The sequence below is a fragment of the Cydia splendana genome, chromosome 27 (genome assembly GCF_910591565.1).
Source record: "Cydia splendana chromosome 27, ilCydSple1.2, whole genome shotgun sequence".
In the NCBI taxonomy this organism is placed as follows: Eukaryota; Metazoa; Arthropoda; class Insecta; order Lepidoptera; family Tortricidae; genus Cydia; species Cydia splendana.
This window is the reverse complement of record NC_085986.1, coordinates 4,806,337-4,831,877: the sequence shown is the minus strand read 5'-3', so window position 1 is coordinate 4,831,877 and position 25,541 is coordinate 4,806,337. Positions and strand designations below refer to the sequence as shown.

The following is a 25,541-nucleotide window of genomic DNA, read 5'->3' as shown; positions in this document are numbered from 1 at the left end:
CAGTAGATTCAAGTAGATTGGCCAATTTTGATTTGACGTTTGTGACAGACCTGACAACGCGACATGCGCTGTATTTTTCTAGTTAGAAACGGTTGTGATAAATGGAGAAAGCATTTCCGTCTAAATATTTATAATTTATTTTCAATGTGTTAATTATAAAATTTATGACAACAATAATTTTATTCTGTTTTATAACGGATTTTTCATACAATTTAGGAATATACAGCCTGGCAAATAAGACGACACCACCCCCACCACCACCACCACCGGACGACACTATACAGTGCTGCCACTTTTTAATTTCTACTCTTTTTTGCCAGGCTGTACCGCAAAGATGTGTAGAGGCCTTTAAAAATACTATAGATGGTCAAGCAAATCTTGTCAGTAGAAAAATGCGCGAAATTCAAATTTTCTATGAGACGATATCCCTTCGCGCCTACATTTTTCAAATTTGCCGCCTTTTTCTACTAACAAGATTGCTTGACCAACATACGCATAGCATACTGGCAACAATTGTCTTTTTTTTCAACGGAAAGCGGGAATTTGATAAAAGAGGCCGCAATCGCTAAATTTTCTTACTTTAGTAGTTTAATTGTGGATATATGTATATTATAATATTCCATCTATACTGCAAAACGAAATTCAAGACCAAAAAAAGTGAGAAAATGTTACCACTTTTTACTAGCGCGTCTTGTATTTATGTAAAAATAAGTAAATAAAACTACTTTTTTAAAACGTAGGAGTAAAATTACTAATAAATAAATTATCTTAGCGTGATTATTTATCACAACGAATTTACTAAAGTTGGTCAAGCAGATCTTGTCAGTAGAAAAAGGCGGCAAATTTGAAAAATGTAGGCGCGAAGGGATATAGTCTCATAGAAAATTTGAATTTCGCGCCTTTTTTTACTGACAAGATTTGCTTGACCATCTATATTTTACAAATAAATTATTGCAGTGGCAACATTGTCTTACCTTTTTTGGTCTTGAATTACGTTTTGCAGTTTAGTCTAGACCAGAATAAAAACAAAGGTCTATACCAAAACTGAACCTTCTGTTTTCGTACGTGAACACTATCAAGTTATTATTACTTGAAGCCATAACAAACAACAAAGTTGTCGCAATCGGAGCCTGTATCACGCGATCAAAACGTCGTAAGCGCCGTAAAATTCATGGCGCTTACGCGTTTAGGTCGCGAGATTCACGCCCGGCTTCCATAGTTTGTTGTCGGCCGGGAACAACGCATGGCGCAAAAAACTGGTTCTCTGTGCTGGTTCTATACCATAGAATTAATATGACAGTTTTCTTCCTAATTTGTGTATATTTTTCAAATTGAAAATTACGGTGATACCATAGACTTATAATATATAAAGTTGGTCAAGCAGATCTTGTCAGTAGAAAAAGGCGGCAAATTTGAAAAATGTAGGCGCGAAGGGATATCATCTCATAGAAAATTTGAATTTCGCGCCTTTTTCTACTGACAAGATTTGCTTGACCCAGTATAGAGACGGTGTCTCAGCGAGCTGTCACTGTTGCCACTTTTGTTTAGTGTACGATTAACAATGAGGCCCACCTTGCTGTAGCCATGTCCATAAAGTCATATCGATAAACTATCGACATTTCTTGCAATTTTAATTTTACTTCAAAGGTTTAACGGTACCTAAAATGAACAAAAACGCTTTTATTCTTTATTGTGGTTATCAGATCACAATTTTATAGTCACGCCCCAGCAGGGAACCAAGGGAAAGTTCAGATATTTAATTAAAATACATAAATACCTCCTAAAATAGGTGTTCCGCAATAATTGAATTATATTATTATATTATAATATATTCATTATCCATTAGCATTTCAATTATGTTTATGTTTAACGAAGATATTGAAGCTTCAATTAATCGCTATTTCGTTCCGCTGTGTAGCGTTTATCGATATATAACATGATTAAAATCGACTTTTCACATCCCTAAAAGAGCACACATATACGCTTTTACGCACCCATACACAGCCTGCGCGCATCACAAAAGGCAACACTTGATTTGAAGTCCACCTTGTCAACAGTATGGTTGTCCTTTTTTGACAAACGGCATTTTCAAAAGAGCGAGGAGAGAGAAATGATACTAGTTGCTGCGCCGTGAAAGAGAACAGAAAACGTTGGGCCCTTGGGTGATACGCTCTTGGCCGTCCGCGGCCTTTCTGATTTGTAGTCTGACTCTTTCGCACTCATGGGATGTTCATATACGTGATGGCTTCCCTTTCGCACACTTCAGCTGTCTGTCAAGCGCAAGCTGACAATTACAAGTATGTGTTATATTATATACCTACGTAGTAATAATAGTTCAATGACGAACACTAACATAACATAACCTGACCCAGGGGGCGTAGCATGGTTCCATTTTATCGCCTGTCACTATGCCCGTCACTTTCGCACTTACATACTTGTTAAGCCCCCTCCAGACTATGCGCGTGAATCACGGCGCGAAGCCGCGAACGCGAGTGTGGAGTCGATTTTCGCAGACAGCGAAATCGACTCCATACTCGCATTCGCGGCTTCGCGCCGTGATTCGCGCACGAGTGTGGAGGAAGCTTTAGAACGTGACAGGTAAGATGTGACAAGCGATAAAAATACGATCGTGCTACAACTACTGACCAACCTTAAGGGGCCCACTGATTAACAGTCCGCCGGACGCTATCGGCCTGTCAGTTGTTCGGAACTGTCAAAATTTTATTCTAACTGACAGGCCGATACCGTCCGGCGGACTGTTAATCAGTGGGCCCCTTAACATAACACATATCATCTTCCTCGCGTTATCCCGGCATTTTGCCACGGCTCATGGGAGCCTGGGGTCCGCTTGGCAACTAATCCCGAGAATTGGCGTGGCGTAGGCACTAGTTTTTACGAAAGCGGCTTCCATCTTACCTTCCAACCCAGAGGGTAAACTAGGCCTTATTGGGATTGGGAAAAATATCATAACGGGAAGGACAAACGATTATCAAAGGCTTGTTAGACTTGAAAGGCGTTTATGAACATTATTAGCACAGAATAAGTAATAGTAGGTACATCAGCGGGCTCAGCACGGTTCCATTTTTATCGACTATCACTATGCGCGTCCCTTTCGCACTTACATACTTGTTAGAACGTGACAGGCATGGTGACAAGGGATAAAAACGCGACCGTGCTAAGCCGCCAGGTAATATTTCTCATTCAATAGGGAATATTAGGGAAAGCTCTGCGTAGGTGGCACCACTAGCACATACAGTAAACAAACCTCATTGACATCATCAATGAGACAATGACACATCATGCGTCACTAGGTCAATCACATGGCCTACCGCGAAACATGAAAATCGAAAATTCGGTTTCAGCCTCTTGCTTATTCGATCGATAGAGACTGAGGCAGATAACGAAATTTCGATTTTAGCGTTTCGCGGTAGGCCACCTGTAAACAAACCGCCTTGATGCATCAATGTTATAGTGAAAACTTGTCAAAATACTGTTAAAGACCTAGTATGTATAAGTTACTCTATGGTTTACTGGGTGCAATAGTGCTGCACTCTGGCGGCAGAACATTGCAGTAATACTCCCTATTTTCTTGCAGGTTTTTGACTATGACTGGCCAGTAAACGTCTGTGACGATGACGCCATGATTGTGGCGTAGTCACTCGATTGGTCTATTTTGAGTCGAGGGGTATTTTCAGGTCTGGCCGAGAATGCCAGCGCTGCGTATGTCACCTCTCCAGAGACCTGAAATAATTAAGAAAAAAAATCTTAAGTAGGTACTTAGGTAATAAATGCGGGATTTTATTGCAAAAAAAATGTTAAATTTCAAGATATTTAGCTTAAAAACTATGGTATTCGCGCGTACACTTATCACATAAAAGGGCATTTTTATATTATTTCTACTCAGAATCACGAGCTTTTTCCATTTTTACTGAAAAAAAAGTGTCCCCATAATCTTTGGTCCGTTTGGTTACGGTTCTCAATACAACCTTCTATGACCGTAACAAAACGGACAAAAAAAATGTATGAAATTTTGGGGACACTTTTTTCTTGTATTAGGATCGAAAGAGCTCGTGATTCTGAGTCGAAAAAATAAAAAAAAAACAAAAATCTAAAATGCAAATAAAAATGCCCTTAAAGATGACTCACGCTAGACTGGGCCTAGGCCTCTGACATGTCATTTTCTATGATGGCTGATCGGTGACGTGGTACTTTCCATAGAAAACGAAGCGCCGGAAGCTCAGGCCCGACCCCGGCCCGGTCTAGCGTGAGTCATCCTTTAGTCATTCGTTCATTCGCTATCTTTTTTGCAATTAAGCTGTGCGCAATCAATTAATCATATTACATATAGTCTGTCGATTTGTAGCTGGCCCTTTTTGCAGGTAAGTAGCGGTTTTACTTAACAATAGACAAAGGATTAGCGGCTCGGGGCCAGTTACAAATCGACAGACTATACCCCAATCCTCCTACCGACACATACTTATAGGTATACAGGCAAAGATACATACATTGCGAAACATAAGGCAAAAAATACTAACTTCTGAGTCCGTAGATGACGGAATGTTTGGCGGAGCATCTTTTTTTGGGACGAAATCCAGTGCAGCGTATGTCACCTCTGTAGAATCCTGGTAAAATAATGAATAATTTGCTTGAGGCAAATAAAGATATAGTTTTTAATTACTCCTTAGGTACCTATAGGTTAACTGGAAGAGATCCCTCTTAGGGATAAGTTCGCCGTTGTACTATATTTATGTTCCATTTTATGTACCTGTATTCCTCTCTTCCGTACAATAAAGTGTTACTTACTTACTTAAAGTGTTGATTTATCTACCTACTAATGACTGGGTCGACCGATCATTCGCTTGCCCTTATCCCATTCATTTGGAGTCGGCACAGCATGTCTTTTTCTTTTTCTTCCATGCCTCTCTCATTCACTCGCGTTCGTTTCATATCCTCTCACACAGTCCATCCATCCACCTTTCCTCTGTTTTCCTCTCCCGTTTCCCTCCACATTCATTCGTAATACCTTTCTCGTCTCATATCGTCCAGTGACCCAAAGACCAAAAGTAGGGGAATAAGTAGGACAACAATACTGCCCTCTTAAGCTAAAAAACCGTAATTGCATTCAGTTTTCATACAAATTGACTATTAAGGAGGGCAGAATATTAATATACTGATTTATACAGAAATCAATTGCTATATTAGAAAACACAATTCCCCTAATGAGGGCGCCACTGGACTTGGACTATGGGGGTTTTCAGAAAAAATGGTACCATTTACTTTTTTCGAAAAACTATCAACTTTTGGGTTATTTAGACTCAGAATCACGAGTAGGTACTATTGAATGAGACAAAGAAAAAAAGTGTCCCCAGTTTTTTATACAAATTTTGGGTGTCAGTTTCGTAACGGTCCATACAAAATGTATGTGAAAATGCGTTACAAAACTGAAATTTTTTTGGGACACATCTTATTTCTTTGTAATCGATAGTCCTCGTGATTCTGAGTAGAAAAAAAGTAAATGGTACACTTTTAAGTGAAAATGCCCACATGGCGGGCTTTAGTTGACTGATAATAAATTATCTTTTTTTTTAGGGTTCCGTACCCAAAGGGTAAAACGGGACCCTATTACTAAGACTTCGCTGTCCGTCCGTCCGTCCGTCCGTCCGTCCGTCCGTCCGTCCGTCCGTCCGTCCGTCCGTCTGTCACCAGGCTGTATCTCACGAACCGTGATAGCTAGACAGTTGAAATTTTCACAGATGATGTATTTCTGTTGCCGCTATAACAACAAATACTAAACACAGAATAAAATAAAGATTTAAATGGGGCTCCCATACAACAAACGTGATTTTTGACTAAAGTTAAGCAACGTCGGGAGTGGTCAGTATTTGGATGGGTGACCGTTTTTTTTTTTGCTTTTTTTTGTTTTTTTTTTTGCATTATGGTACGGAACCCTTCGTGCGCGAGTCCGACTCGCACTTGCCCGGTTTTTTTACTAACATAAGTGAGCTCGTTATTGTCGTGTACATCCTCTGTTTTCGCGCGTCGGCCACATCGAAACCATACTGCTGCGCTCACTGCAGCCACGGCAATAACTGCCACTGGAATAACTAAGACGAGTGGGAAGCGCAGCCAAGGCGATCCGTTACTATCTGCAAATAATTTGACTTTGGTTGTCAAAATTGAAGTTCTTGAAAATCTTGCAGTGGCGTAACTAACTGGCGTAAGGGTGGCAAAACGGGCAAAATACCACGGCCCGGTACGCAAGAGGATCCCCAATTTGACCGAAAGGCCGTGAGTATACCTACAGGTCACAGGTACCCAGTCATTGCCTCTGCAACTGCAATAAATAAATAAATAAATATTATAGGCACATTCTTACACAAATTGACTAAGTTCCACGGTAAGCTCAAGGTTTGTGTTGTGGGTACTCAGTTCAGTATATCGTTCATATATAAATTATATTATAATAATATACAAATACATAGAAAACATCCATGACTCAGGAACAAATATCTGTGCTCATCACACAAATAAATGTCCTTACCGGGATTCGATCCCCCGACCATCGGCTTCGCAGGCAGGGTCACTACCCGCTAGGCCAGACCGGTCGTCCGGTAATTCATGCAACACGGCCCATATTACAAATACCTTATAGTCGTTAGACTATAAGGTATATATATATAAGGTATATATAAGGTTTATATGTTAATATATTATGCATTTTATAAACTTAAAAACTAAACACTATCAAGGTGACAAAACGGCGGGGCTCCGTTGATTCGTCCGGTCTGGTGGTCTGGTAGAATTTTGCTACGAACGCCTGTATTACTTTAATTACGCCACTGCAATGGCGTCATATCAAACATCAACATTTATTCAGCAAATAGGCCACAAGGGCACTTTTACACATCAACATTGAATTTACATACAAGCAAAAATGATAACAAGACGTTGATGATTTTATAAAATACAACTAACAACACAGAATAAATAAGTACTACCGTACAGAAAGGAAACTTCCTACAAAACCGAAGTTTGACAGCGGTTCAGGGTCGAATCATGCTATCCCTTTCGGCTATTTAGGGTTGTCAAAATTCAAGTGATTATCTTATCTGTGGTCGTGCACGCAAAAGGAAGTCAAGTGGTGCCAACCCTAATAATTGCTCGGAGCAATGCTGAGCCGAGCGGAGCCGAGTTTGGCCGAAGTCATGAGTTTCGCACCCCTGCTAACAATTCAAACTAACGTATTACAATTACTATCCACTCGGCCACCACCAACTTGGTGGTGGCCGAGTGGATATGACGTCCGACTTTCAATCCGGAGGTCGTGGGTTCAAATCCTGGCTCGTACCAATGAGTTTTTCGGAACTTATGTACGAAATATCATTTGATATTTACGACTAGCTTTTCGGTGAAGGAAAACATCGTGAGGAAACCTGCATACATCTGCGAAGAAATCAAAGGTGTATGTGAAGTCCCCAATCCGCATTGGGCTAGCGTGGGGACTATAGCCCAAGCCATGAGAGGAGGCCTGTGCCCAGCAGTGGGACGTGTATAGGCTGAATAATTAATGGCGGTAGAGTTAGACCAAGCAAAGTCTGCAGCGATTTTGATAGCCCACGCAGTGCAAGTGTTATTTTAAACGTCAAACTTCTATGAAATTATGACATTTAAAATTAAATAACAATTGCACTGCGTGCGTGGGCTATCAAATTCGCTGCAAACTTGTCTTGGTCTAACTCTACCCGTCCCATTCTCTAGTAGGTATATACAATCACTGAAATTGTTACCTTTTCCTATATTTTTTTCAGCTTTGTCCCCATCTTCATCTTCACTTGTCGTTAAATTATTATCTTTTCCTTGTTCAATGTTATCATTGTCAATATTTTTGCTATCACCAATTTCATTACCACTATGTTTATGTACCAGCATTATTATCTTCGATTTAGCAAGCTCCCGGTACCTATCGATAATGATAGCGCCATCTGCAGTCGGTTGACGTTGAAAATGGAAGTCCTGCGCACAAAACAGTTGTTTCCTGTTGTGAGTCTCGTTCAAACGCATTACTATGTTGTTGATATTGGTTGTCGGGTTGAATGTTTGCTTTTCGGCTAGTAGTGGCTTTGATTCGTCTCCTAAAAAAGATGATTCAGAATTTACGTTTGCAATACATAGGTACATGTTAATTTATAAGAACCTATTTTGTGTAGCAATGTTACAAAGATAATTTTTGCCAAACCATCGGAAGCGAGGCGTAGACTAGCAAGAACTTTAATGCAATTTACGTTACATTGCCGACTACTAAGGTAACCTACATTCAAAAGTTTGATCAGATACCGCATTGTAATGAAAATTTCATGTATTATATAAAATTTCATAAATTTCTTACTAGTATACCTTGCTTTAATTACAGTTAGTTTCGATTTCTATGGCACTTAAAAGTTAAAATAGACTCCAATGAGTGACGTAAATATTAAAAGAAACAGTCGTCAACAGTTATCTTATCTTATCTTATTGTTTTCGGGGGCCCTTGCGGATACACTTCGACCCATATGGATCTTTTGTGCAATCGTCAACAGTTAAGAACAATAATCCCGAATCTGAACGGGATTTTTTTAAAGCGAAAACTTGCATAAGAATTTGCTAATGAAAGTTTACATTGACGGTACTACTATTACATATTCTGTGACGCTGATAATGTTGTGATCGTCAGAATAAACTCCAACGTTCCCACCTTGTATATACCACGTCAGTTCCTGCCCATCGACAGGATCTGTTCCATTGCAGACGAGGGACAGCGTTTTGTTGATTTCATAGTATACGGTGTTCTCATCCGGAGTTACAGTTACGGAGGGTTCTGTAAAGCATAAAGTAATACGTAGGAACATTTTTAACACAAGTTATAAAATGGCATGAACAGTTAAATGGAAATTGTAAAGTTGTGTACAAAAGAGTTATTAGAGCTAAGAAAATTGACACATCTCAACTTAGGTACATACCTACATGCCACTTAGGTACAGCAGCAGAAGTTACTAAGCGGGGGAGGTGTTCAAAATGATCTTGACGTGACTTTATTGTTAAGAAAATTAGAGCGTGTCAAGGTAATTTAGAACACCTCGCCCGCTTAGCAACTTCTGCTGCTGACTGTACAGGCGAGAAATTGCGCACATTTTTTCTCCTTTACGATTATCATGTTCATGAAGGAATGTACGAAATGACAACGCCATAATATATACTCGTATCTAAGTATCTTTTGGCTTTTCTAGTCCCTTATAAAGGCGGATATTGGTTAGGAGGATAAATACATTTGTACTAAATAAATACTTACGATGACGAGGATTGGTGAGATTTGAAAATGTAATGTTGATCGGGCTATTAAATCCAGTGGACGTTTTCTTATTCAAATCTTCGTGGACGCAATAGATTTGTGTATTATTGTCAGATTGTTCTGGGGTCCATTGCAGCGTAAAATTTATTGAATCACTGTTCACAAGCTGAGTTCTGTGCAACAATATAAGGCCCCGATGGGAATCTAGAATATTAAAGGCAGTGTTACTAGAAAAATTTATAACAAGGAGATGTTTACGTAAATTAACTATTATTAGATACAATGTTACAATTTAGAAACGCTACTTAAAACGGTGATTATCAAATCAAATAGGTAAAGTCAGGCGTGGCTCACTCCGCGATTTCGTCGCTTTGCTACAGGCAGCTACAAGTACATCCGTTCCACACTAATTTTGGTGGCTAGATCGTAACAGACGCGTTTTGTTAGAGAGTGAGTCTTCTGTACCTAGTACTATTATTTATTCTGTGGTAAAGTGTAGCCGCCGTGCAGGTCAGGATCACGATGAATCAAATAAAAGTTTCGATATGTGGCTGATGATGATGATGATGAAAGAGTAACGCCTGCGAGTTAAGGTATTCTCTACCAGTCAACCACTGATAAGTTAGTAAATTGTGTAAATCATGTGTTAAATGTTACCCTTTTTTTGGTACCACGAAATAAGGTCTCCTGGTTTACCAGTAATTTTGCACAAGAAGTTCATTTTATAAGCTAAAACAAAAATAAGATTTAAAAGTAAGTAGTGCGAAAAAAAACAAGTTATAAACAAACAGTTACACTGCAATAAGTACCTACATTTAAAAACAGAGTACCTAGGTACTTAATACCTATGATACGAGTACCTACATTTGAACATTACAAAAATCTTATAAACACATAGGTATGAGAAATAATGTTACTTACAGTATGCACAGCTAGTACACAGAAACATAATCGGCAAAACTTTATAAAATAATTCAATCATGCTTATCGTATTTTTGAATTAATCCCAATCGACTTCTACATGTAAAACCCTTAATTGTTTTGCCTTATTTAATGCACTTATAAAACTACTGTCAACAGCAACACATGAATATTACGTGAGTGACCCATTTTAAATAATGTAATACAATTGTATTATTCATTAAATTTACCCTAAGTGACGTTATATGTAGTTACCGCTAGTGACTCAGACGATAAAAATATTGTGGTTATATATATTATATAACGATAGTTATAAACATTCCTGTATAAGTATAGGGAAACCCATTAAATCCAAGCTCGTTATGTATAAATAAGTTGTAACATTGAGTTGAAAGTTTATTAATTGTAAAAAAGTTAGTAAACCAACGAGTATCTAAATGTAACTTAATTTAAGTGATACAAAGGCATCTCGTGCAGTCTAAATATTAAATATCGATAAGGAAAAACTTATTTAATACTTGACTATACCTGCAATAAATAGTTTAGAGTCAGACCAAGCTAAGTTGGTAGCGATTTTGATAGCACAGACTGTGAAAGTGTTAAGTAAACATCATAATTTCATAGAAGTTTGAAGTTTAAAATAACACTTGCACCGTCTGGATTATCAAAATCGCTGCCAACTTATATTAGTCTGAGTTTAAGATGTTACTTGGTTGCTGCTTGAAACCTCGGTAAAAGAAATGTAATAAAACTACAAATGTCAACCAAAATGTATATTTTCATTACATAGAGTGAACCAAGTGAGTATATTTCCCATTATAATGTTTTTTCTTATGGAGACCTAACATTCCACTTGTTGGGAACCGCATTGAGCACATTTCGCAGGCATAAGGTTTTTCCCCAGTGTGTATTCTCATATGAGTTGTTAACACTGAGTTTGAAGTAAAACTCTTTTTGCAAACTTCACATGGAAAAGGCTTTTCGCCAGTGTGTGATCTCTCATGTATGGCCAAATGTGACTTTCGACTAAACTTCATTCCACAAAAGTCGCAGGTAGGCAAATTTTCATGACTGTAAACTCCGTGCGTTCGTAAATGATCAACCAAAGTACGCTTGTGTTTTAGTCGTTTTCCACAAACTTCGCACTCAAAAGGTTTCTCACCTGTATGGGAGAGTTTATGACTGATTAAATCCCTTTCGCGGACAAATTGCCTGTTACATATTTCACAAGAAAACGGACGGTTATTCATGTGATTAAACACATGGTGTTTCAAGTTTTTCTCAGTGCTGCACTTTGTTCCACATAGTTCACACTTAAAAAGTTTCTCCCCTGAATGAGTTACCTTATGATTACGTAAATACGAAGGGTACGGGAACTTCTTTTGACATATTTCACAAGCGTAAGATTTTTCACACACTTTATTTATTAAGTGTTTGATAATTGTAACTCTCCTTACAAATGGTTTGCTGCAAGTATCACAAATGTAAACTTTCTTCGCAACTTTAAGGGTGTTTTTGTTACAGTTTTTTCTTGTTCTCTTGAGTTTTTCTGTTGGAATAGAAGTTAACCTGGGAAATGAATAGTGTTGAGATTTCTTGAAATTATCAATAGGTATGCGCTCGAGTTTGACAACACAATTCTGGTGCAATATTTGCTTGACACAGCTTAAAAACTCCGGATTTGTCTCCTCCTTAATGTGTGTTTCACACAGAGATTCCAGTGCAACTGTAAAAAAGCAGGGTGTTATTTTAATTTGTCACATTGAACACATTTTCGGGCAGAGATCTGCCCTGCTAAGCCAAAGAGAGCTGAGCTCCTCTCCTCCTCCTCTAGGTGAGCAGTTAGGTCTCATGTCACGAGATGGACCTGATGATGAACTTCAAAGAAGTGCGAGAGAAGTCGGAGTTGATTTGTAATAGGCATATGTTATTGGTCCATTTGAATATGTTTTCAATACAACCTTCTATGACCTTAATAAAACGGACAAAAGAAAATAATTGTATGAGATTTTGGCGACACTTTTTTCGCGTATCTAAAGAGATTGCGATTCTGAGTAGAAATAATATAAAAATTCTAAACTTTAAAATTCATGTTCTGGGTACTTTAAACAGAAATGCCCTAATATGTTAAGTAAAAATTTCAGGTACATTGTTAAATTACTTAATGTAATATTAAATTAATCAATATAATTATTAAGTAAGTTTACTCTAAGTATACTAAATTGGTAACAATTTTACCACAATAAATTTCGGTGTCACTGGTAGCAGTACCCACTACCTGTAATGAACATGTCCCATCCCTACGCTTACACGTGTCAGCGCGCCATGTTTGAAACGACCAATCGCAACGCCGTGAGCACCCCTCCCGCACCTCACAGTTTGGTGATTTGCGTCGGGAACAAAATGGCCAATATTAGGTTTCTAGAGGCGGTGTTCTGTGGGTCCAAAAAGACCAGTGTGACCAAAAGCGGCTGAATGAAGTCAGATCGCACAGGACAGGAACAAATGGCGAAATCTAGTGTTGGAGGCCAAGATCCACTTCGTGTCGCTAAGCCAGCAAAGTAAGCTTTATTTGACAATCATAAGCACATTGCAATATGCCTACAAGGAAAATGAAATATCTTTATCTTTATCATTACCTTGGAACAGAATAAGACTCGCAAAATAAATAAATCGAATGAATGAATGATTTATTGGATAGGTACATGGTAAAAAAAAAAGGTGGAGAAGTGTTTGGAGTAGTGCAGCACACTCTTATCTCGGAGTTTAAAAACAAAATCCATAAGAATACTTACTATGGGCATTGTCTAGCTGATGTAACAGTTCCGAGGCCAGGCCAAGCTCATTCTTAACTTCCTGGCCGGTATACCCAGCCAGCACATCCTGTCTCACATTTTCTGAATCCTCTTTGCTCTCTGGTTCTGGTATATCTGTGGTAAATTCAGGCTCTGCCTTTACACGCACTTCATGGTCCAGCCCAGTACTTAGATCATGGTCAATATCACAATGAGGCTCCTCTTTTATGCGTGTGTCTTCTTCCTTTATACGAATTTCCAGAGACATACTGTTTGTACGTCTAAATCACGTCTACAGTTTTTAATATCCCTGTGAAACTGTTGCACGTTACTTGACTCTTTAGAGTTTAGATTGTTTTGACATGGAACACGCAAAATACTACAAATTCATTAGTAAATTCTATTGAATACCTATTTAGTTAATTTAAATAACCGTATTTAGATCGTATGCAAAATATGCAAATACTGAAAAACACCAAATGCATTGCATTGACAGTTTTGACAGTTATGCCGGCCACACACGTAACTATAAATCGTAGCGATTAAACTGTGCAGTGCGACTGTGTAGATAAATTCGAACGTTCCTAGTCCTAGTGCCTCCACACGCCTCCGATATCGGCGTCGATCGTCAGAGGGCCTACTGCGAACCACGTTCGACGTGTTGCCTCCCTGTCGCACTTACGTACAAATTTACAAGTGCGACAGAGGGGCAACACGTCGAACGTGGTTCGCGGTAGGCCCTCAGTTCTCCGCAGAAGCTCACGCAAGAAACATGTTATCCATGTCATCAAAGTTAATATGGTAGTTAACATAGTCTAATAAAACATGGTCTTCCATTCCCAGAGTGACACGGGGCTACGTCACAGCAACATGGCCGCTATATATAGCGCTATCGCATATTATCATATAGCGCTGTCGCATGATGACGTAAGCCCGTGTCAGTTAGGTGACCTAGAAAAGACGGAAATGGAGTACCAGGCGGAGTATATTATTATACCATGGTAGTTAAGTTTTCTTAAATTTTCTAATGTTACGCGCAACTTTCTTTTTTTTTTTTCTGTCATAAGAAACTTCTCCTGACAATAACTAGCATATAGACAGTCAAGCAAATCTTGTCAGTAGACAAAGGCGCGAAATTCAAATTTTCTATGAGACGAAGGCCCTTTGCGCCTACATTTTTCAAATTTGCCGCCTTTTTCTACTGACAAGATCTGCTTGACCAACTTTAAGACAAAAAGAATTAGCGAAATTGGTCCAGCCGTTCACGCGTGATGCAGTGACCAAGAGAAATATGGATTCATTTTTATATATTTTATTATTTACTTGAGTAACGAACGTGCGCACACAAGCAAGCTACGTGAAGTACTGCCGAAATGACCGATCGCCATCCATACGCAACGATAAAACTGTGCAAACGCATCGACAACGATTTTTCTGATATAATTTGCAACTGCCACCGATCAACGATAATCGACAACGATTTGTCATACACACGGCAGATAAAAATGCGCAAATCGGACTGCACAGTTTTATCGCTACGATTTATCGTTACGTGTGTGGCCTGCATTACGTTGAAATTGACAGTTAATGAAAGCTATTACAGACGGGCGTACCGGACAGCGTCTGTGGTCCGGTCAGCATTATTCTTGCATACAATAGCTGCGTTCGTCACGGATGTGAAGCCCCCTCCAGACTATGCGCGTGAATCGCGGGCGAAGCCGCGAACGCGAGTGTGGAGTCGATTACGCTGTCTACGAAAATCGACTACACACTTGCGTTCGCGGCTTCGCCCGCGATTCACGCGCATAGTCTGGAGGGGGCTTGACGGACGGACAGGAGAGGTACGCTGACAAATGTTATCTCAATATAAATTTGCAAGATTTTGCGTTTTAAGTTTGTAACTGTGTGGAGATGACCAGTCAGCGTACCTATCCTAAAAATAAATTATCTTATATTTTATAACACACGATCGAACAGTTCACGGACTGAACCAAAGACACAGTCTAATACGCCCGTCTGTTACAGTATTAACACTTAATATTTTTCCAGTTCACGCAAAGTTTGTACTTTGTATAAATAGTTATATGTTAAGGCCCCAGTACACAATGGGCCATCGCCGGCCACTCCAAGGGACGCAGCCATGCGATAGAATGAGATAGCAATATCACTTGCTCCCTCTAACGCATAAATGCGTCTCTTGGAGTGGCCGGCGATGGCCCATTGTGTACTGGGGCCTTTACCTACAATAATATGCAAATACAAAAAATATCTACAAATAGTAGTAGCATATAAATTGACCTTGGAAATGATCCTAATGATATAGCCGTAACAGACTACCACACCGCACCAAGCTCACATTGCGCCGCACCCATAAGTGAGAGCGAGAAAGAGATATCTCTTAGATCGCGGTGTGGTGCGGAAGTCTGTTACGGCTTTTAAATTGGCACGCTTCGCATATCTATATCGGTCAACGCTCTTTCAAGGTCAGAGCGGCGCGAGGGAGGGCGTTGACATCACACTGATCACAGTGAATTCACGAATAGAAGAACCTATACATTTACGAAAAAAGGCAAATCTCGCGATATTTATATTGAGATACATTTGTCTTCCTGTTCGAAAATACTTTAAATGTCTGATTTCAAAAAGGGATTGTAAAATACTGTCATGGAATAAATGTTCATAAACTACCTAGATGTAAAATTTTATTTGCAATGCCCTAACAGGAGGTGGTCCGCAGTACATCTGTTAAGGACGTGGCTATCTATATCTAAGAGCGAGAAAGAGCTATGCTGACCGGACCAAGGTCGCGGTCTGGTACGCCCGTCTGTAATAGCTTTCAATTCAATTTATTTTCATAGCTAACTGTCAATGTCAACGTAACATGGGTTTGGCACATGTTTGGTACGTTACGACCACTACGACAAGCAGTAAATTTGTTTACTGAATATTTCTGGAACTAAGTACGTATTCAATTAATTGTATTTGCTAATAAATGTGTAGCAATTTGCGTAATAACTTCCTTTTTAAAAACTTATTTAATCGACGACCTTCTTAGATTAATAACTTACCGCGTCAAACTCACATGCTTTACACGTAAAAAAAGTATGTCGCTGGAAGAAAGTATAAAAGAGGAAGACAAGTGCATAAAAGAGGAGCCTCACTGTCATATTGACCATCATGTAAGCACTGGGCTGAACCCTGAAGTACATATAAAGGCAGAGTCTGAATGTGCCACAGATATACCAGAGAGCAAAGAGGATTCAGAAGATCTTGTGAGGGATGAGCTGGCTGGGCATACCGGCCAGGAAGTTAAGAAAGAACTTGACCTGGCTTCGGAACTGTTACGTCAGATCGAAGATGACCATAGTAAGTTTTGTTACAGACTTTGTTTTCAAACTCCATCATAAGAGTGTGATGATGATGACATCAACTGTTGTATATCATTGAAAACTCGAAAAAATTTCTTTAATTTTGGCCTAACTCTGTCTAGTATTAAAAAAAAGTAAACAAACAATTTGTACATTTCCGGATAGTTATAACATTTATTGGTTAACCAACCAAAAACAAAACTGCCTGGATCACTCACTGAACGACCTGACTTTAACCTACATTATTTGATCATGTAATGTTTTCAACTACCGTCAACTGGCTTAAGCCAAGCCATTCGAGGGTAGATTTAGTTTACTTTTATTTAAATACCTAAAGATACAAAGAATAGTCTAGTTCAGCTCTCCAGAGGTTAAACATTGTATTGAGGCAAAAAATTGTTCCTATTTTTTTCCATCAATACAATGTGTTACACAACAAATAATTAACTTTTTCATTAGATTAGGTTATTTTATTAGTCCGTTCCAAGGAAATTAATGTAACTACATATTTGAAAGAATACCATGCTTTGTTACAGTTGCAATTGATGGATGGATGGAAACACGGATTAAGGAGGAGACAAATCCGGAGTTTTTAAGTTGTGTCAAGCAAATATTGCACCAGAATTGTGTTGTCAAACTCGAGCGCATACCTATTGATAATTTCAAGAAATCTCAACGCTATTCATTTCCTAGGTTAACTTCTATTCCAACAGAAAAAGTCAAGAGAACAAGAAAAAACTGCAACAAAAACACCCTTAAAGTTGCAAAGAAAGTTTACATTTGTGATACTTGCAGCAAACCATATGCGAGGAGAGCTTCAATTATCAAACACTTACTAAATAAAATGTGTGGAAAACCTTATGCTTGTGAAATATGTCAAAAGAAGTTCCCGTACCCTTCGTCTTTACGTCAACATAAGTTAACTCATTCAGGGGAGAAACCTTTGTGTGAAAAACCTTACGCTTGTGAAATATGTGAAAAGAAGTTCCCGTACCCTTCGTCTTTACGTAACCATAAGTTAACTCATTCAGGGGAGAAACCTTTGTGTGAAAAACCTTACGCTTGTGAAATATGTCAAAAGAAGTTCCCGTACCCTTCGTCTTTACGTAAACATAAGTTAACTCATTCAGGGGAGAAACCTTTCAAGTGTGAGCTATGTGGAAGAAATTGTGCCACTCAGTCATCCTTGAAATACCATGTGTTGTTACACATGGATGACCGTCCGTTTTCTTGTGATATATGTAACAGGAAATTTATCAAGAAAAGATATTTAATCGACCATAAACTTTCTCACTCGGACGAGATGCCTTTTGAGTGCGATGTTTGTGGGAAGCGATTGAAACATAAAGAAAGTTTGGACGATCATTTACAAACGCACGGATTTTACGGTAATAAACAGGTGTTTTCCTGCGACTTTTGTGAAAGCAAGTTTGGTCGAAAGTCACATTTGGCTATACATGAGAGAAGACACACTGGCGAGAAGCCATTTCCATGTGAAGTTTGCAAAAAGGGTTTTATTTCTAACTCAGTGTTAACATCACATATGAGAATACACACTGGGGAAAGACCTTATGCCTGCGCCATATGCCCAATGCGGTTCACAACAAGTGGAAGATTAAGTTTCCATAAGCAAAAGCATTCGAGAGCGAAGTATAAGCCACGAATTTGTCAAGGGCAAGTGTTTAGGTGAAATTTCAGAGGGTATTAAATTCTCTTGCACAGTGTAATCATTAAATTTGTTGAAACTTCACGAAAAAATTAAGGACTAACTATTCGCTTTTGTTGTTTTGTATTTAATTATGCGTCGTTTAACTGAGGCGGTTGGTAAGAAGTTATTATGGTCAGCTTTCAGTCCCAAAACTCAGGCAAGAAAATCACATTTACGTCCGTCTGAAAATGTATAATTTGTTACTGTACTGTACAAATAAATGACACAATAAATAGTACAATATAAAAAAATGTGTTTTCATAACATTACATTTAAGCCACCTCTTACCCATATGGGGCTGTCCATAAATTACGTCATCGATTTTTGACGATTTTCGACCCCCCCCCCCTAAAATCATCCAAAAATCATGCTTCGAATGTTTCCTCATACGTCATGCTACCATCATCCGATGTCTAGACCCCCCCCCCCCCTAATTTGAAATGACGTAATTTATGATGGTTAGTCACTTTTACCCTATTTAACCTTTTGAACGCCACAGACGGCAATTGACGTCAACGCAAAATCGTGACAACGACGCCAAAGACGGCATTTGACGTCGATTGTTTTTTGATGAAAATCTACTGAAAAACACCCGACCTTTAAGTTGGCATTATTTACACATAACTAAATTTTACCCCCGTGGCGTCAGTGGCACGGCAAATGGATGCGCCGTTTGGCGTTAAAAGGCTATTTCTCGAACGGTATTACTTAGACCACAGAATAATTAATAGTACTACCGTACAGAAAGGAAACTTCCTACAAAAACCAAGGGCCCAACGTTTTCTGTTCTCTTTCACGGCGCAGCAACTAGTATCATTTCTCTCTCCTCGCTCTTTTAAAAATGTCGTTTGTCAAAAAAGGACAACCATACTGTTGACAAGATGGACTTCAAATCAAGTGTTGCCTTTTTTGATGCGCCCAGGCTGTGTATGTGTGCGTAAAAGCGTATGTATATGTGTGCTCTTTTAGGGATGTAAAAAGTCGATTTTAATCATGTTATATATCGATAAACGCTACACAGCGGAACGAAATAGCGATTAATTGAAGCTTCAATATCTTCGTTAAACATAAACATAATTGAAATGCTAATGGATAATGAATATATTATAATGTAATAAAATAATTCAATAAATGCGGAACAACTATTTTAGTAGGTATTTATGTATTTTAATTAAATATCTGCCGGCCTAGCCAAGGTTACAATCGCTATCGCTTCGACACCGAAAAGCATTATGTCTCTCTATCACTCTTCCATATTAGTGCGACAATGACAGTTGCGTTTCGATCGCTACGGAGCGTAAGCGATCGGCATCTTGGCTACGCGGCCTGAACTTTCCCTTGGTTCCCTCCTGGGGCGTGACTATAAAATTGTGATCTGATAACCACAATAAAGAATAAAAGCGTTTTTGTTCATTTTAGGTATCGTTAAACCTTTGAAGTAAAATTAAAATTGCAAGAAATGTCGATAGTTTATCGATATGACTTTATCGACATGGCTACAGCAAGGTGGGCCTCATTGTTAATCGTACACTAAACAAAAGTGGCAACAGTGACAGCTCGCTGAGACGGGATCTCTATAATATATATTAAATCTATGACAAAAACGAAGTTTGACAGCGGTTCAGAGTCGAATCATGCTATCCCTTTCTAATATATGGCACTATCCCTTTCGGCTATTTAGGGTTGTCAAAAATCAAGTGATTATCTTATCTGTGGTCGTGCACGCAAAAGGAAGTCAAGTGGTGCCAACCCTAATAATTGCTCGGAGCAATGCTGAGCCGAGCGGAGCCGAGTTTGACCGAAGGCAGGAGTTTCGCACCCCTGCTTAGACTTATATTATTAGTCCACTAACTGTCAACTCCTATGTGTTACCATGGCAACACACTAATAATACATACATATTAGACTAATACCGTTCGAGAAATGAGCCTCTGGTCGTGTGTGTAGATGTTACCATAATATAGCTTCCAAATGAAGTAGCTACATATTGAATTAATTGTACGATGACATTTGATTAAAAGTCCTTTAATAATTTCAAATTATTTGCTTTAATTTCACTCATTTGTAATAAACTCAATTAACATAAGACTATATATTTCATAATCATAATCATTTATTCGATGCAATCCATGGTGTTTATACAGGTGTTTAAGTTTCATTCAGTACAGCATGGACCCTACAAGGGCGTGGCATCATATACGTAAGAAAAGTAAGATATTTAAACATTCATACATTATATAACTATTTATAATTGTCAAGTTGTCAAGTTATGTAATGTTAGTTAATGTAATGTAGGTACCTATTAATTCATTTACCCATAAGTTTACCGCATGTTACATATTGTTCACAGATACAAGACACTTATATATATGTATAAGTTGTGGTTACCTATAATTAGATAAGCATCAGTCATGATTGTTATATAGATTTAAGAGCATGTAAGATGTATTATCTGTTGGTAATCCTAAATAAAGAAAAAAAAAAATAATTTGTCAAGCTATTTCCGTCAGTAGAGAAGAGCGGTAAATTTAGAAAAATGTAGGCGCGAGGAGTTCGCATCCCAGAAAGGTTTAAATTTCTTGCTTTTTTCTAATGACAAACTTGTTTGACTGTCTATAATCTATATTTATTATTTTGGGTAATTAAACTAATTAGACTAGGTCACAATATGCTATATATAGTCCATGTTATTACACATGACTTACTTATCTATTTAATTGTCCATAAACTCTTGCAAAGTGTATGGGCATTTGGTTAAAAGGTAAGTCTTGAGCTTATTTACAAAGCTATTATATTTATTTACATTTTTTATATACTGAGGGATGTGGTTATATATTCGAATGGACATTGAGTAAGGGCCTTTGTTGAAGAAATGTAGGTTGGCGGGAACTGCTTGTACAAGTTTATTGCGGATACGTAAGTTATGTAGTTGTGGTATGGGATTTTGGGGTTTTACAAATAAGCTCTCGTGTTTTCGCACAAATTTGCAGGTTTCTATGATGTATAAGGATGTAAGGGTGAGAATATTTAATTTCGTAAAATGTGGTCTACAACTTTCCTCATTACTTATCTTGGTTAGAACTCGTATGCATCTTTTTAGGGTTTCGTACCTCAAAAGGAAAAAACGGAACCCTTATAGGATCACTCGTGCGTCTGTCTGTCCGTCTGTCACAGCCAATTTGCTCCGAAACTACTGGACCAATTAAGTTGAATTATCTTTTATCTTTATCTTTATCTGTGACCCAAAGACGGATATGTAACGTCAACAAATGAACTTTAAACATAAGGGCTACTTTTGGGGGGTAAACGATAAAATTAAAAAACAAAGTTTTGCAAACTATAGCGTGTTACATATCAAACGATCTAGCTCATTGTGAGAATCTCAAATACATTTTTTTTATAAAATTACGATAAAATTTTTAGAAATTATTCAAGAAAACAGACAAAAAATGCCCATTCCCCCCCCCCTCTATCTCCGAAACTACTTAGTCTAAAATTCTGAAAAAAATACACAAAATAGTCCTTTGCCTAAAGATGACAGGAAAACCTATTAGAAATCTAGAGTCAAGCGTGAGTCGGATTTAAGAACAAAAATACGGTTTAGGTTTTTTTAGGTACACAAACGTGATGTAGACAGCTATTGCGAAGGCCCTAGGCCGATGTCCGCATAAGGCCGAAGTCCCGAAGCGTCCCGAAGAGGCGTACGTGAGTCGGACTGAAGATAAAAAATGCGACTAGGCTGTATCTGGCACACAGCCGCAATGGTACTTGTAGTACTGATTGATTAGGTTACTAGGTATTGTCACGTGTTTTAAAAAGCACTATACAGGGAGGCCAAACAATAAACTAAGGGTATTCCCGTTGCCGACGTGCAACCCCGAAATCGCCAAGAAAAATTTGGCTGTTTCATACGTTTTGGCTGGTCCGTTTTATATGGGAGGATACATTTTATTCGCGATTTCGGGTCCGATAGTAAATGTTGCTCAGTAGGTATAATCCCTAAACTTCCCTGGCTACGGGAATGCACTTATTTTTTGGCCAACCTGTAGGTATTATCTCTCTTCGGCCTTCACTTTTAAAACACTTGCGGAAGTTGTAGGAAGCGCGAGTAGCGCGACCCATCGGACGCTCCGAGTTTTCAGCTCTACGCGGAGCTCGGTCTTCAGTCTTCGCATTTAGACACTAGTACTATTGTTCGGCATTTAATTTCCTATCTAAGCTACTTTGCATATTTGCAGAGATATAAGCCACCACGCCAGAAAAATTCATGTTACATGTGTTGAAAACTTGTTTGACTCATTCGGATTTTTCAAGTTACACGTACAAAAAAAAATTGTAGAAAATTGTGTGATGTACGGAACCCTTGAAACGCGAGTCCGACTCGCACTTGACCAGTTTTATTTTTTTGTATTAAAAATAGGTCTTTAGCGTTTACACTGTTGCCCCACAAAATGATACCATATTGCAGCCATGACTGGGCAAAAGCATGATAAGCACATACAGCAGTTTTTAAGTTGGTATTTATTAATATTTGTTTGAGAGCATAAGCAAATCTGGATAATTTGACAGAGATTTTATCAATGTGGGCTTTCCAGTTTTCGTCAATGCTCAAGCCAAGTAGTGGGCAAGTGCTGGTAAGTTCTAGATTTTGTGATAGGTATGAATAATTTATTTGTAGGGCCAATCTTTGGTAGGGTCTAAATTGTATTAAGTTCGTTTTCTGCAGATTTATAATTAGATTATGATCTTCAAGGCAAGGTAAAATTGTATTAAATATTGTGTCTAAGGTGTTCGTAACTTCAGTGGTGTTCGCGCTGGGAAATATGATAGAAATATCATCTGCATAGAGTAGGGATTTGATATTAGTATTAAGTAATTTTGGTAAGTCATTAATATATAGAATAAATAAGATGCAGCCCAACACGCTACCTTGTGGGATAGAACAAGTTGTGTTTATTGTGGAAGACCGAACTTTAGATAGTGTTTTAGTATTGTCATTATAGAATTCTATTTCGACTATTTGTTGGCGGTTCATTAGGTAAGAGGTAAACCATTTATGCGCGGTGCCACGAATACCAATTCCGTATAGTTTATTTAGGAGTATGTCATGTCGAACTCGATCGTATGCTTTACTCATGTCCAGGAGCAGCCCTTACGCGTATTTCTTATTATCAATTAATTTTAAGGCTTCTTGAACAAATTTATATACTGTTAGTGTGGTAGATCTTTGTTTCCTAAATCCGTATTGTCGTTCATCAAACACATTAAATTTGTTGCAAAAGGATGTAACTCAGTTTGTCATAATGGATTCAAAGATCTTCGAAAAGGTATTGAGCAAAGCTATTGGTCGATAATTTTGGGTGTCTGAAAGGTCTCCCTTTTTAAATATCGTAGACATAGACATATAGACATAGACATAGAAAAACTTTATTTAACATCACAAACATCACATTCATGGTACATTTGAACATAGATCTAATGTATTTAGTCTAAGCATTTAAACATAAAACCTTAAAAACTTTTAAAACAAATTCAATTTATGTTTACATATAAACAAAACAGCGTGATGTTAAAAAGGGGCTCGACTCAGCATGATGTTACAGTAAAATTAACTGCAACGCTGGTTTTCAGTCAGACCCTAATAAAATAATAAAGAACCTAAAGTAGGTAAAAGAGGAAAATAAAATATGTGACGGAACGGAGAGCGGAGTGCAAGTTATAAAAAATATATGTGTACCTACTGTGTATTTTATGTGTGTTCGTTAGTTTGTGTAATACAGTATCATATTAAAATATACATATTAAAAAAGGAACGTTTTGTGTATATAGATTGGGATATACCGGGTGTGGCCTGTAACATGAGCAAATAATTAAAACGTAGATTGTACTCCTCAAACGGTGACACTTTTGTTCAACAACTTTTAAAAATTATGAAGTATTTAGACTCCCTATTTTTCATACAAAATAAATATTGTCTTCAATGGACGCCATCGCCACGCAATATCATTGTGATTGACGTTGCTTGTCACGCCTTAAACATAACAAAATACGCAATACATTGGGTCTTAGAATAAACTTTAAAGTGTATTAAAAATCAAACCACAAGTTATTTTTAAAAGTCGCTGAACAAATGTTGGTCAGTATGAGGAGTACAGCCTACAGTTAAATTTTTTGCTCATGTTACAGGCCACACCCGGTATATTGAGTGTGAAGTGCATACGTATACGTTATTAGTGAGATACGCATACGTATACGCATACGTATACGTTATATATCGGTTTTATTAGTGAGATTTTAAGGCTTTCTGGGAATATTTCTGAGGAAAAGGATTGGTTTATTAGGTCCGTGAGAGGATTTGTCAATTCAGTGGCATATAATTTGACAAGTGAGGGAGGAATTACATCAATTCCATGACTAGTTTTATTCTTTAACTGTTTAATACATTTGGACGTCTCGCAGGGATCTACAGGCGACAAGAAAAATGTGTTGCTGGTTGGGTTAAGGGGCCGGTATATGACGTTTTCGATTTAGACCTCACTTTGTAACCATAATTTGTTCAATAAATGTTTGATAATTGCATTAAATTACACGTAAATTTATTCACGAAGAAACCGTGTACCGACTCTTCATGCCATTATATTTTTAATTTGCTGTTATTCTCTACAAATCGACACTAAAAGTATCAAAAAATCAAAATATGGAGTTCCGTTTGAGACAGAAGCAAAACAATTTTGTCTTTGACAGTAATTGAATTATTGTATGATTTTGGAAGCTAGATAATTCAGCTACCAATTTATTATCGATTTATATTTTTACTCACAAAGACAACACAGAAATTCAATCTCAAATGTAAACTTTCGAACAATTTCCATACATTGACGACATCACTCAAAATTCTTCTTCAAGTCAGATGCCCGTTGGGGCTACACCGGAGCACACGTGTACTTCTTCAAATGAAAATGACAGCTTGATTTTCTTGCTTTTGACAATTATATTGACATTAAATCATATACGCACACGAGACAGCATACCAGTAGATAAAATGTATTTCAAAAAATAGGGTACATACATATCAGCTCGCGTCTCATTTAAATTTCATTTGCTGTTATTTACGGGTCATTATTGTTGAAAACCGCAGTAAACTATCTTAAAACAATACGATTATAGTCGAATTTAAGTATTATGTTCCTTCAAAACTCGCTTAAAATGAAAAAAGTTTAAAGACTCATCTTTACTGATTGGGATCAATTTTTATTATGCTGGTATCATTTTGCGTCATTTTAAAAACATATTTGACTTCTGTATGTCAATGAATTTTGATGACAACTGTAATCTTGTATTATATTATAGAACTTTTATATTAAAATATGGCCTATTAACAGGAAGAGTTATGTAATTCGTATAAGTAATACCTGAAAGTCTTG

General features: G+C 37.9%; 3 protein-coding genes across 3 annotated transcripts; 1 reads left to right on the top strand and 2 right to left on the bottom strand.

The window, feature by feature from the left end:
- Positions 1–3,400: 3,400 nt before the first annotated feature.
- Positions 3,401–8,885, bottom strand: LOC134803649 (uncharacterized). Its single transcript, XM_063776433.1, has 5 exons — positions 8,732–8,885; positions 7,788–8,132; positions 5,995–6,146; positions 4,536–4,622; positions 3,401–3,741 (listed from the first exon to the last, which is right to left on the bottom strand). Exons 1-5 carry the CDS (start codon positions 8,883–8,885, stop codon positions 3,604–3,606), a joined length of 876 nt encoding a protein of 291 aa, XP_063632503.1. The 3' UTR covers positions 3,401–3,603.
- A 2,119-nt stretch (positions 8,886–11,004) lies between these two features.
- LOC134803900 (zinc finger protein OZF-like) lies at positions 11,005–13,359 on the bottom strand. The gene is made up of 2 exons (XM_063776723.1): positions 13,042–13,359; positions 11,005–11,972 (listed from the first exon to the last, which is right to left on the bottom strand). The coding sequence occupies exons 1-2, from the start codon at positions 13,307–13,309 to the stop codon at positions 11,029–11,031; spliced, it is 1,212 nt and encodes a 403-aa protein (XP_063632793.1). The 5' UTR covers positions 13,310–13,359; the 3' UTR covers positions 11,005–11,028.
- A 2,646-nt stretch (positions 13,360–16,005) lies between these two features.
- LOC134803695 (zinc finger protein 62-like) lies at positions 16,006–18,320 on the top strand. The gene is made up of 2 exons (XM_063776487.1): positions 16,006–16,407; positions 16,946–18,320. The coding sequence occupies exons 1-2, from the start codon at positions 16,146–16,148 to the stop codon at positions 18,097–18,099; spliced, it is 1,416 nt and encodes a 471-aa protein (XP_063632557.1). The 5' UTR covers positions 16,006–16,145; the 3' UTR covers positions 18,100–18,320.
- Positions 18,321–25,541: the final 7,221 nt, after the last annotated feature.

Coding starts and splice junctions, on each gene's coding strand:
- LOC134803649 (XM_063776433.1), bottom strand. CDS start 8,885: ATGTTCCTACGTATTACTTTATGCTTTACAGAACCCTCCGTAACTGTA. Junction 6,147..7,787: donor TGAAAAAAATATAGGAAAAG/GTAACAATTTCA, acceptor AATTATTTGCAG/ATAGTAACGGATCGCCTTGG. Junction 3,742..4,535: donor CGTCATCTACGGACTCAGAA/GTTAGTATTTTT, acceptor TAATTATTTCAG/GTCTCTGGAGAGGTGACATA.
- LOC134803900 (XM_063776723.1), bottom strand. CDS start 13,309: ATGTCTCTGGAAATTCGTATAAAGGAAGAAGACACACGCATAAAAGAG. Junction 11,973..13,041: donor TCAGCTAGACAATGCCCATA/GTAAGTATTCTT, acceptor GCTTTTTTACAG/TTGCACTGGAATCTCTGTGT.
- LOC134803695 (XM_063776487.1), top strand. CDS start 16,146: ATGTCGCTGGAAGAAAGTATAAAAGAGGAAGACAAGTGCATAAAAGAG. Junction 16,408..16,945: donor TCAGATCGAAGATGACCATA/GTAAGTTTTGTT, acceptor GCTTTGTTACAG/TTGCAATTGATGGATGGATG.